General features: G+C 37.8%; 1 protein-coding gene across 7 annotated transcripts in view; it reads right to left on the bottom strand.

Annotated features, from left to right (window-relative positions):
* tead1b (TEA domain family member 1b) overlaps positions 1-12,350 on the bottom strand; it is a 45,394-nt gene that overhangs the window by 9,014 nt on the left and 24,030 nt on the right. Inside the window, exons 4-10 of one of the 7 annotated variants that reach the window (XM_046387539.1) lie at positions 6,389-6,453; positions 3,825-3,887; positions 3,672-3,734; positions 1,570-1,581; positions 501-632; positions 191-237; positions 16-77 (exon numbers count right to left, since the gene is read on the bottom strand). In XM_046387539.1, the coding sequence (XP_046243495.1) occupies positions 16-77; positions 191-237; positions 501-632; positions 1,570-1,581; positions 3,672-3,734; positions 3,825-3,887; positions 6,389-6,453 (444 nt within the window). Of the gene's footprint in view, positions 1-15; positions 78-190; positions 238-500; positions 633-1,569; positions 1,582-3,671; positions 3,888-6,388; positions 6,454-12,350 lie in introns of all 7 variants that reach the window. The other 6 variants (XM_046387530.1, XM_046387548.1, XM_046387567.1 and 3 more) reach the window with 6 other exon arrangements.

The raw sequence follows: 12,350 nt of genomic DNA, 5'->3' as shown, positions 1-12,350 counted from the left end.
CAGGTAAATTCTCACTTGAAATGGCTGTCGTGACTGCTGGCTGGATGGGATAGGCTTGCTGGGTAAAAGGCTTAATGCTGGAAATAAGGAAAAAAATAGAAATTAGGAAAAAGGAAACATTTCCACTGCACAATATAATGAATTTACGGCTTATAGAGAGTTGAAGTTCTACTTTTCGTACGATACTTACTCTTGTGAGGATCCTGGCTGGCCCGTTGATATCATACCCTGCCACAACTGTACAGATAAACAGACAACAAAGAACATCCAATTGTGAGCAGCTGTTACCAACACGATCAAAATGTCTCTGTGTTCAGTCGATGTAGTTATCTTGACTACCACTCCTTTTGATCATGTGCTTATCTGATAGGGGCAGTTGTGCAAAGCCGTGTGTAGGCCTAATGTGATTTGGCCCGGGTGTCAGTGTGGTTGGCCTCATGGCAGCTTTGGGTGAAGCTGGACGGGATGGATCAATGGTGGGGTGCCGACGAGGGTCTTACCCCTGCCCCAGGGAAGGCTGGGCGCGGGATGCCTGGCAGTCCGAGCTTGTTGTGAATAGCCGTGGCTGAGACGATCTGAGCTGAGGACATGGAGGCCATGCTCTGGAGGGCTTTGTCCTTCACTGCTTGGTCCTTGAATAGCAGTCACAAAAGGCTTAGCACTCACACAGAAGGGGAGTGGGGTGGGGCATGTTGCAGATGTAGCAACAACCAGACTCCAAACAACACACTGAAAGCACTGCTGACCTCTCTCTCATGACAGTAAACAGCAAGCAGGTTAAAAGAAGTTGCATCTACATTGCTGTTTAAGTGCAGGCGTTTTTTTTGTTTTTTTTTTTTTTTAAGGAATGCATCAAACAATGCCAGTTGAATTCCAGTATACAATGGTTGGCAGAGGTATGCACTTAAATGAAAGTTTGCTTGTTGACAAATCTACCACTAAAATACTCATATAAAAAAAAAACTCATTCAGTCGCACTTTTATCAAGGCTGCGTTTGTCCGCATGTCAAAACACATCTAAACATTGTGAAGAATTTCTCAAGTAAAACTGAAGGACACAAATCCCACTTGGTTAAGAGTCTTTTGCGGCTCCAGTTAGTTTCTTTAATCTTAGGACAAAATGTTTTATAGTGATCAAAATATATCTACACTCAATGTAAATGGCTATGTTTAATTAGCAGCGTAGTAATTCACAGAGGATCACAAAAGCCAGCAGAACTACTCTTTCTATGTTGTCTTGGATGTAGTCGTGCTATAGTCATAAAGTCCTACTGAACTGGAGGTACTCTATCACATTTGGACAACCCTTTCACACTAGCAAACCCATGCAGACTCACTGGGAGCAGAAGCTAAAGGGTACACATGCTGGCAGACGCTGGTCGAGCAGAGACAAGCTGCAGTATGATAATAGTATGATAACACAAAGAGACACCAATAAACTGGGAAAACACAGGGCAGCAGCTACCGTGTCACTACTGCAGAAACACAAATACAAAACTACTAGCTGAAGGATGAGGCAGCCCCTAATAAAAGCAGAAACAGCACGACAAACAGAAAATAAATACTTACCATACTTGTAACCTAAATGCAAACAAACAGGGTTTATTGTACATTTGTAATTCATTCGTGAGTAATTCAGCATTTTGAAACTCAGAGTCTAAACTATGCAAATCTCAGCTCCAGTGAAAAAAAACATTCTAGAAAAACATTCATTCATTCATTCATTCTTGTTCACACAGGACAGCTGAACACAGATGTGTAATGAGCAAAGCATTATGAAATTTGTATTTAAAAATGATTCTTGGTTACTCTGTAATTTTCACAATCTGATCAGCAGTCATCACTTGAGACAAAACAACAGAGCAGTAACATAATAACTGTTATTTCAGTAAAATGCCATAGACAAACAGCAGAAACAGCAGGTTTTCATTGATGCCCCCTTAAATGAAGGGCACACTCGGATTTCTCTTTGCCCCTGAACTCTTAATTTGCTTTAAATGAGAAAAGACAGGGATTCATACAAAAGCTGTCTGTTTTTCTTCAGACAGCCGCCTGTGCCCTTGAAAGACCAGGCATTCATATGGCTAGCAGCCTAGCTGACTCTTTCTGTTTCTCAACATAGACACAGACACACTCACACACACACACACAGATTAATGAGGGGTCATTAATTCGTGTTGAATACTAGAAGTGGAGCAAAGTGTTAAAAGTCAAAATGTATAGTTGGCTCCCCAAGAAAAGAAGAAAATGGCACATGGGTAGAGTGTCCTTTAATCTACACACATTACTTCATAAAATGCCTTAAATTACAGGTCAGTATTATACAAGATTACTTCTTTCACAATGCCTTTTGCCCATTTTAATATGCCATTCTGAAAAGCTTTTTCAGTGATTTTAACAGATTTCACCATCGCTGAAATAACTGGTGAGAACGCTCTGAAATGACGACATCTGAACTGGGATGGGAAGGAAAGCGGCTGACAGCCATGGCATTGTGAGAGTGTGGAGTTAACAGATTGAAGGAAGAACAAGAAAGCAGAGAGGGCATTTCAGAAAACAGCCAGCCGCTATCAGACCGATTTCCTTGGATCTTCAGCTCTCAGCCACTCACCAACAGCCATTGCCAGCATGCTTCCCAACATTTGCACACGTTTGCTTTTCCTAAATTATTACAGATAAATGTAGAATAAAAATTAGAGCCTAACCAGGACATAAACTGGGCTGCTTTATTGGCTGGTGTTAAGTTATAACGACCGGCATCTGTGTGTACATCAGCTGACAAGTATCAAGAAATTGCAGATAATATTTAGATGTGGTTTTTCCACTAGAGGGCCAAGCTTGCAGAATCACAATGTCAGACCATACATCTGTCAGTTGTTCAACCACTTTGGTTTAGAACGAAATACCTCAATAAATTTGACATAGATGTACATGAAAACTGACGCACACATTCGTGGTCCTCAGAGAATGAATGCTACTGACTTGAGTCATCCATCTGACTTTTCTTTTAGCACCACCGTCAGGTTTATTTTTGTGGTTTCAAACGGAAATGGATAGACTGTCATTAACTTTGATTTACACATTCATTTTTTTTCCTGAGGGAAATCCCTTTTTATTTAGCACCATCACCAGGTCACAATTTCACCTTGTCCTATTTAGCAAATATTAGCATGCTAACAAGCTGAACTAAGACAAATGACAGGGTAAACTTTATACCCACTGAACATCAGTTCGTTAGTATTGTATTTTAGGGTGCTTCATCTTGGCCACAGTTCTTTAAAACATACATTTTTAAGAGATGCTTATCAGGCTGTTATACAAATGAAAAAAAAACAAACTACTGATACAATTTTCTTTGGCAAGCTTGATATTTATTTTAAGATTTTTAATAACTTAAATAAAACTACATGTCTTCGCTATTTTTGGAAGGCCTGAAACGAAAGAAGAGTGAGTGTAGATAAAAGTAGGCGGGACGGTGACAGCATGTCTTGGTGCTTGTGAGAGATGGACTGAGAAGGTGGAGGCGGGGTTAGAGAATCTCAACAGACTTCAGTCAGCAGAGGATTTCAGTTAGGGGTTGAATCAGAGAAACAGGCATTCACTCTCACTAGGCGAAACAGGAAGTTAAGATGCACAGCAACCAACAAGCCCAAAAGCAGAAAAGCGCATACCTTTAGCTTGGAATGAAACTCACGAGATTTCCTTCTGGCAAGAACCTGAATGTGACTAGACACCTGCGGGGTAGGGGAGGGGAGGAAAACAAAGGAAGAGCCTGTAACCATGGCAATGAAAAGCCCCCTGCAACTGGGCAAAGCCAGACGTACCTTAATGGCTGCTTGGATTTCTCGAACTTTCTTTCTTGCTAAGACCTGTATGTGACTAGACACCTCCATTCAAAAAAGAGAAAACGAAAAATAAAAAACCAAAAAAGTACAAAGTGGATTATACATTTCTTTGTTTAAAAAAAAAAAAACCCTGGAAGGAGATCATGTGCATAACAGAAGCATCTCCACCACACACCAAACTAACAGCCAATAAAGCGTTATGCTGTGTGTTGTCGTCACTTAAGTGAACTGATTAAGGAGGATGCAGGCCCCTTTAGCACACATTAAGAGCACCCAGATGTGATCTGCTGTGTGCTGAATGAGAATTGGCTAGTCTAGTATTCTAACGGGAGCTGGGTGAGGCATTTCACTGGCCAAGTTTTAGCCCTGACGTTCACACAGTTATTTAATATATTCTGACATGAAGAGAAGTAATGTGTGTTGATGACAAGTGTGAAGGGTGGATTTATGTTCAGTACTTTTCATGCAAATCACACCCAAAGTCATTTTCTAACAAAATGGGGTAATTTAACAGAAAGGGCATCACCGAGTGCTTCCTCTGTGGGTAAATATTTCTGTTAGTATTATTAAAAATGTAACATTTTCTTGCTATTCAGGTTGGAACATGAACTAGAGCTAAAACAACTGGTGTAACTGATCAAGAGAATAATCATTTCCATAATTTTTCAAACAGAAAATGCCAAACATTGTCTGGTTCTAGCATCTCCAGTGTAAAGATTTCCTTCTCTTTCTGTAATTGCAAGTTCAACATTTGTGTTTCTGACCTTCTATACTGGGAATTTTGACTTTTTTTTTTTTTTTTTTTTTTTTAGTATTTTCTAAGCAAAATAATCAAGAAAATAAATAGCCAAATTGAAAATTAGGGGTGCCGCAACCATTTATTATCTTTTTCATTTAAACTGATAATTACTGTTCAATTAACTGAGTAATTGCTTACGTTAAAAATACCAGTAAGTACTGAAAAATGTCAACCACAATTTCCTAAAGTTCAAGTTGATATTTACAAACATCTTGGGCTGAGTTTTGTCCAACCAACAGTCCAAAATCCAGGTTTTCAGTTTGCTATCATTAAAGACAAAGGCCAGAGAAAACTAGCAATTGAGAAGTGACAACTATTTACAGTTTTCTTTACTAACTTTACAATTTTATCACATTTGTTGCTGATTAATTTAATTGTGGTTAATTTACCATTTCAGCTCTAATGAAAATACTGTGTTGCAACCCTAACATAAGTAACAACAATTACACACATATCACATTTAAACTAACAACAGAAATAGATGTGTGCTTCGTGCTGCGAGTAAACAACTCTCCCTGACCACTTTCTGACTATGTGTCAAGCAGGTACGCTAACCACACAGTCTTTCTGGTCCAGACTGATCAATCTCATCTCTCTCTCTCTCTCTCTCACACACACACACACACACACACAGACAAAATGATTGAATGTCTCAGTAGACACTGGCTTGTTTACCACTGTCACTCAGGTCAGTGATCATAGAGGAAATTTCCTGTTTAGAGGGAAGATCCATCAGTGGCATACTGAAGCACCATCAGAGCTGCTCATTATCAGTTAACCTGTATTAATTATTCAACTGTATCCTTTGATTTATGTTAGTATTAGAATTCCTGTAAGATACAAATGTAAGAGAAAGAATGTTACGAATACTGAATATGAATATTACTTACATTACATTTACATTATTTACAAGAACAGTTTGATCCAGGAATCTTAGCACCACAGAGAAGACTGTGGTGAGAGTTGTGTGTCTACAGTACACAGGATGCACTCTCCAGCACTGACTGCAGCGAACACTCTCTTTGATCAGAGATGGTACCAATCTATTAAGGCCTCTACCTTCCTATTAATAAAGGCTTCTACTGTGGCCAAGGGCACGACCTCCATGATTTAGTTATGAGGAGGAATACTTGCAGTGTGAGCTTGAGTGGACGCTCTCTTTTCAAATGACAGTAATGCTGCTTCGTGTAGTTGCTTTATTGCGGAAAATGAAATTACATTGCCTTTAAAGTGAAAGGCTGACATCCTGTATGTAAAAGGAACTTAAGAGAAAGAGAACTTAAAGAATACATTTCTCTTTCACAAACTTATTACAACACAGAGTGGCAGTTTTGGGAATGTCATAATCCAGGGACATCTGACCTTTGCAGCCTCAGGTCTCCTGGGGTCTGTAGTATGAAGCAGTGAGGTATCTTCAGAAATGCAACTGTGTTGCATTTAGCCTGGATAATATGTTTAACCACTTCATATTTGTCAAATTTTATAGTTTGCTCTGGGTTTGTAAAATGTGCTGCTATGCTGGCAATATACTTGAATTGTGAATGGTCATATTATACATGCACCGCTTCTTTTATGTCATTAGTACATTGTTTGACTTAATGAGTTGATCCAGATGAGGAAAACATATCCTGCATGTGTTGAACTTGCTTCATAGTACAGGCCCCTGGGGAGCCAAGCATTGTGTCATTCTGTCTAGTTTTGTTTCTCTCCTCATGCAACAGGAATGTCTTCTCTCTTGTCTTACCTGCTTCCGAGTCCTCGTCTTCCCGGTCCGGAGCTTGATATATCTGGCTATGAGCTCATTACGACCTGCGTGAACAAGAAAAAGTGAGATGTGTTTTAAAATTATTGACAAAATGGAAACCATTTAGAGGTACGGAGTATTTTGAATTTTTAGCAAATGCAGAAAGACCACATCAGTGCAACAGGTTTGGAGCTGTGTGGTCATCAGTGAAAGCTCTAGACTGAATGCTCTATTTGGAAAGGAGCTAACTTTTGTTGTGATTTGGCGCAATATAAATAAATTAAATTGAATCAGTTTTTTTTAGCTTTTCTATTTTATTTTTCTATTTTTTATTTTAATAGTTAGTTAAATTTTCCTGTGAAAAATGTGATTAATGATGTAAAGCTCCATGTTCTACAGTTAAAAACTCTAATAATTTAGTATGAAATTTTATGTTTTTTGCTATTAGTCCCAATTCAATAAATAAAACCTTGAATCCTTGAAAATAAATTTTGAATAATGAATATTGAAAGCTGTCTCAACTAATGTGCAGCTTTATTCACAATTGATAATTGCAGCTTTTCTAAGTAATTGTTTATACATTCACAAGGTTTTTAATAAGTAGTTTTTACTAAGTAGTCATGGAATCACACACAAACCATAAACTATAAGGTCTATAATCACATTTCAAGTGCATGTAAATCAGAAGGTATGTGCATCTCCAGTTTCTCTGTGAAAACACCATGTGATATTAGCATGAAAAAAACAACAACAAAAAAAAAAACACAGCAGCACAGCCTTTCAAATTAATCTAATTCCATCTCATTCTCTTCAAAGCCCGACCCTCTGAAAGGAAACAGACCTAGCTGTTCATACTATTACAGAAAATAATGGCAACTGAATATATTGGGTTTAAAACAGTGCAGCTCTGACTAAATTATAATTAAAGCATAGCTTTGTAGAGATTTCCAATTAACAACGGTTCCAAACATTCTTCTGCCCTCAGTGCTGCTCTAATTGCTGTAGCAATGCACATGACCCCTGCTTAGCCCTTTCATATGGTAATAGCATGCCGCCAACCAAAACTATTACACAAATTATAGGTAAGGAGGCACTCTAATTATGTGTCCAGCTGTAGCCAACCAGTGCCATGGATCTGCACTACTGCTGTATGAAATACACCAAAACAGTAAATATAATGAAACATTTTTCTACATTCATTTCGCTATCAATTAAAGACCTTACTTTTGTTATTATACAATGAGGCCGCAACATACCACACACACGTGCTAATGAGCCATATCTTAGGTAATCACAGTAAAACACACTTTTTTTTCTTTTTTTTTAACATGGATCAATGACACAGAGCAGAACAGTAAAAAAAAAAAAGCAGACACGTTGCATAAATCCAAATAGAAGAAACTGGAACCTATAAAAAAGAAAGGAAGATGCAGATTTTAATCACAGGGAAATTATCAGGATTGGCTTGAGAAAATCTGTATAGAAGTTTATAGGCTCTTGATCATCACGGTGCAGTGTAAAATGGGTAAAAGGGTGAATTTAAGTGAAAACACAGAGTTTAAAGTTTGATACCTGCAGCACCTGTCTGCATGCCATCCCTACACAGTTGGCTGTTTGGCTGAGTGAAGAGGGGAGGTGACACCCAGTCACATGACCTCACAGGAAAAATAAACAGCATCAGGGGATCTTACAATTCCAGACTTCCTGTCCAGTCCACCTGCAGTGTAAACTCCACCAGATGAAGTGGGGTCCTGCACTATTTTCAATAATTCGCACACTGTGCCAACATAATATGACAATACAGGCATTCATGCAAACTCCTGATTCCTAGATCAAAGCAGACAAATGGCCAGCTGAAAGCTTGCTTACTGCTGAATAATTCATTCTTTACATCAGGCTGGAAAAAAAAAGCTCAATGGGTCCTAGCTAGCCTGCAGTTTTTTTTTCTTGGCTCTGTTTGCACTGCAAAACAAAATGTGACTAAATGTGACATTCAAGATGAAGCAACCCTGCTTTTCAAACTTAAAATTCATACGTTTCCATAAATGTTATAGAGCAGACTAGTCCGTGTTGAAGGTGGGTTCACAGATTAAGGAGTTTGTGTTTTATCAAACCCACAAACAGTGAGGATCTCAGCAGCAGTAGCGCATCCAGTTGCTGTGAACAGTTCATAAAGATGCTGATGTTAACACTGTCACCAACACTGCTGACATCTGAAATTTATCTCACATCTTACCGTATGTTCACCAGTTTGCTTACATTTGTTAGCGGGTGATTTCGGTGTTGAAACTAAACAACAGAAAACAAAAAGATTATTTTTCCACTCCTGCAGTCAAGTGGAGCCTCAAACACCAACAGTAATACTGGGCTTGGTAGAAACAAACCATAAACCAATGTGATATAAAAGGTCATTTTGTGTAACTTTGTAAAATTTGATTCAAGCAAGATGACCAACACAATGTCAACTTTTTTTCTTTTTGTATACTGGCTTAAAGATTGTAATTTTTGTGCCAGTTAGTCTGCATGGTTTCAGCAGCTTTTGTAGGAAAAAGTCAGGGCAAAGCTGAAGATTTGGAGACTTTGAATTTTGGAGTGTTATCTTCTGGGCATTCCTGTCTGCTTCTTGTCTTGATAGCTTTTAAAAATGTTTTCTTATTACCTATTGCACCTTGGTGCACCTTGGTGCAATAGGTAATGCAGTGGCACCAAGGTCTGGAAAGAGAAAATTAACTCTTGATGGGGTGTTTCTGTCATTCAAAGCAGCAGGAAAAAAATTAAATATTTACAGTGTTACCCCTGGCAGTTTGGTGCTGTTAGCAGCTGGAAGAGCCCTCCACCTGGCCAGAGTGAACTCTCCTTTGGATCTCAAAGATTCTGTGGAGGATCTGCAACATGTGAATGGCACTCCAACAGCAGCCCCACAAAGAAACAGCAGCTCAACTTTCTCTAGACTGTCCCAAAGTAGATTCCTCATTCAGTCCAAAACCCAATTTGGCACCCAGCATCCTTCCTCCAAGAAACCTGGGACAGGCTCCCTTTCGTGTGAATAACAATGGAATGTCTTGTCATAACCCACGGTGGACCAACCTCAGAGACACCTCACACAGAAATAACTTCCCATAACCTCCCGGAAGACTTTAGACAGTATTTAAATAAACTTTTTTTCACTAAAATCTTCAACCTTGGCAGTATATAAGTCAAGAAGTCCAAGTTAAAATGTTATTTCAGGAATAGTTTCTGTACAGCTGTTGTCTTCCTGTTTCTGGTATTCTGCCTCTTCTCTGCCACCCACAGCCACACCTCATCTCTTGCCCTGCACTCCAACCCACCCTCCACCCAAGAACAGCCAATTAAAATGAAATATTTAAACATTCACTTGCAGCATGGCTTCAACTAACAATTAATTTCATTGTAATTTGACCTGATGATTATTTTCTTGATTAATCAAGTGTTGGGTCTATAAAATGTCTTAAAATAGAGGAAAGTGCTAGTTACAAAGCCCAAGATGATGTGTTCAAATGACTTGTTTTGTCCAACCAGCAGTTCAATATTCAATATAGGGCAGGCACATAGGTTGAAATTATTTGATTAATTGAAAGTTCTGTTTTTAGTTAAAGTGTCTACACTGTCCAAATTGAATTATCACAATATGCACAAAAAGGGTAGAAACATAAGCTATCTTGAGAGAAGACAGTCTAGTAAACTGTGTCATGAATAGAACTAATACTGTTTGATTATGCACAACAATGACAGTCTTGCCCTCCTGAAAAATAAGACATTTCAGTCATGTTTTAGTCTGCTTACATTTTGCATAAAAAAATCCCCACAACTGAGAAGTCAGAACTGGGGAATGTTTAAAAAAATCATTTAATAATCAATTATTTAAATAGTTGCTGATTCAGTGTCTGTTGAAAAATGTGAAAACGCTTCGATTCATCATGTAAAAAGCTTGGCGCCTCTCTCTACCCAAACTGAGTCATATGGCGTTGGCATGGTGACCTGTTAAATAAGCCAGTAAACAATGATACACACCACAAACAACCAAAATTTACCATTTGTAAATGACTTCACTTCAGCATTCCTCCTTTCATCTTTTCTCTCTACAAGTTGGCTGCATGTTATGTCCAATACCATTTATGATTTTGGCCCACTCAAATAACCCATCAGAATCTAAGGACAATATCTGTAGTGGTAATGACACCATTTTTAACATTTAGAGTTGGTCCACAACGAAGGCCACCATCTTAAACATGACAAAATGAGGTTCAAAGCCTTGACGTCTTTTCTTCTTCACTACCAACTCTAAAAACCAAGTAGAAAAAGAGTGAAATTATCGTCTGTACTGATAAAGACACGATTCAGTGCAGTTATTTGTGAAATGCATTTGTACCCTCAAACTCTTGCAAGCATTAGTCAGTTAAGCTGTGCAAGCTATTAGAGCCTCTACAGGGCTCCTTGTTAACATTACTTTTTTTTTTTTTTTTTTCCAAACAGCAATTCCCTCCATCAGCCTGTTAATGTTAGAAACCAAAAGTAGGAGGATGAGGTTTTTCAATGAAGAAAAAGAGAAAGCTCTGCCATTCACTCTAAACACAACATATTTTATATTGTGTTCTGGTTTATCATCTGCCAGTGCTGAGAGCAGTTTATCCTGACATTCCTACAATTGACTACATTCTGTATGAACATCAGTGAGTCTAATCAGAAGCCTTTTCTCTTCAGTTCTGAGGAACTGACACCAAAACCTGGCCTTTAATGGCATGTGGTTTAGGCAGCAGTGAAATGCTGTTGTCAAACTCTATTGTATCTGCACTGTAAATATTTCAAGGTCCCAAAGACACACATTATTACCAATGATTTTGGGTCATATTTGTAAGAATTTTGGTTATTTCACATGAGATAAATCTGTATCTATTTGTGTTTTTGACTGAACTTTTCATACTGTTTTGAAGTGGGGGAGCATCTGTTGGAAAAATGTAACATCATATACTTTTGTGAGCAAATCAGCATAGATTCAACTTCAGTCGTTGCTCATTTGGTCATTAATATTTAATGTTTTTATTTTAAGACAGGCACATGGTGTAAGAATATACCAGGCAATTACTATTTAAGTATTATTCCCACAATTGATTAATCTGTGGATTATTTTCTGTATTATTTATTTGGTGCATGTTATCAGAAAATTGCGATGTGTGTTATAATTTCCCACAGCCCAAGGAGATAAAGGATATTTGAATGTTTGACCAACAGTCCAATACCAAGAGACACTAAGTTTATCATCATATAAAAACAAAAAGGTAAGTAATTTTCACATAAGTGAAGTTGGAAAAAGCAAACTGAAATGAACAAGCTAATCAATTAAGTGACTAATTGTTTCAGCCCAACAAACTATATTTGCATATGAAGTTATTCCAGAATATGTTGAAAGGTTTGAGAAATTGTAATTAATATTTCTGTAGTGTAAGTGACATATGTCTGAAATCCTCTTTGCTTCTAGATATCTTAAAAATGCTCAAATTAATACTAAAGATTACAAAGATCATCTTTGTGTCATCAGACACAGAATAACAAATGTATGTTATTCAAAGAGAGTTTTAATCCAAAGAGGGTGAACTATTTCATCTGTGCGTTAAAAAAAGGTTTTACAAAATCAGCACAGAATAAAAATAAAATAGAAAGCAAATTCACATCACAAAAGGGTTTGTTTTTGTTGTTTTGTTTTTTCATTTTTACAGCCACAGTCATAAGTACAACACAAAGACTTGTCACTAAAAATACAAGCAGAGCCTTTATGCACCTGTGTAACATAAACACTGTGGCTAATTTAAGTAATGGCATATTAAAAAAAATTTAACTGGTTTAGTTACGAGCAGCAGGAACAATACTGCTCTGCTCCTGATTTTTTTTCCTGCTTTTAAAAGCATCCATTTCCTGTAACAGCACTTTTTTCTAATGCGGGCAC

This window comes from Scatophagus argus, chromosome 1 (genome assembly GCF_020382885.2).
Source record: "Scatophagus argus isolate fScaArg1 chromosome 1, fScaArg1.pri, whole genome shotgun sequence".
NCBI classification, from domain to species: Eukaryota; Metazoa; Chordata; class Actinopteri; family Scatophagidae; genus Scatophagus; species Scatophagus argus.
Note: the sequence above shows the minus strand (reverse complement) of the source record. Positions and strands in the feature narration are given on the sequence as shown.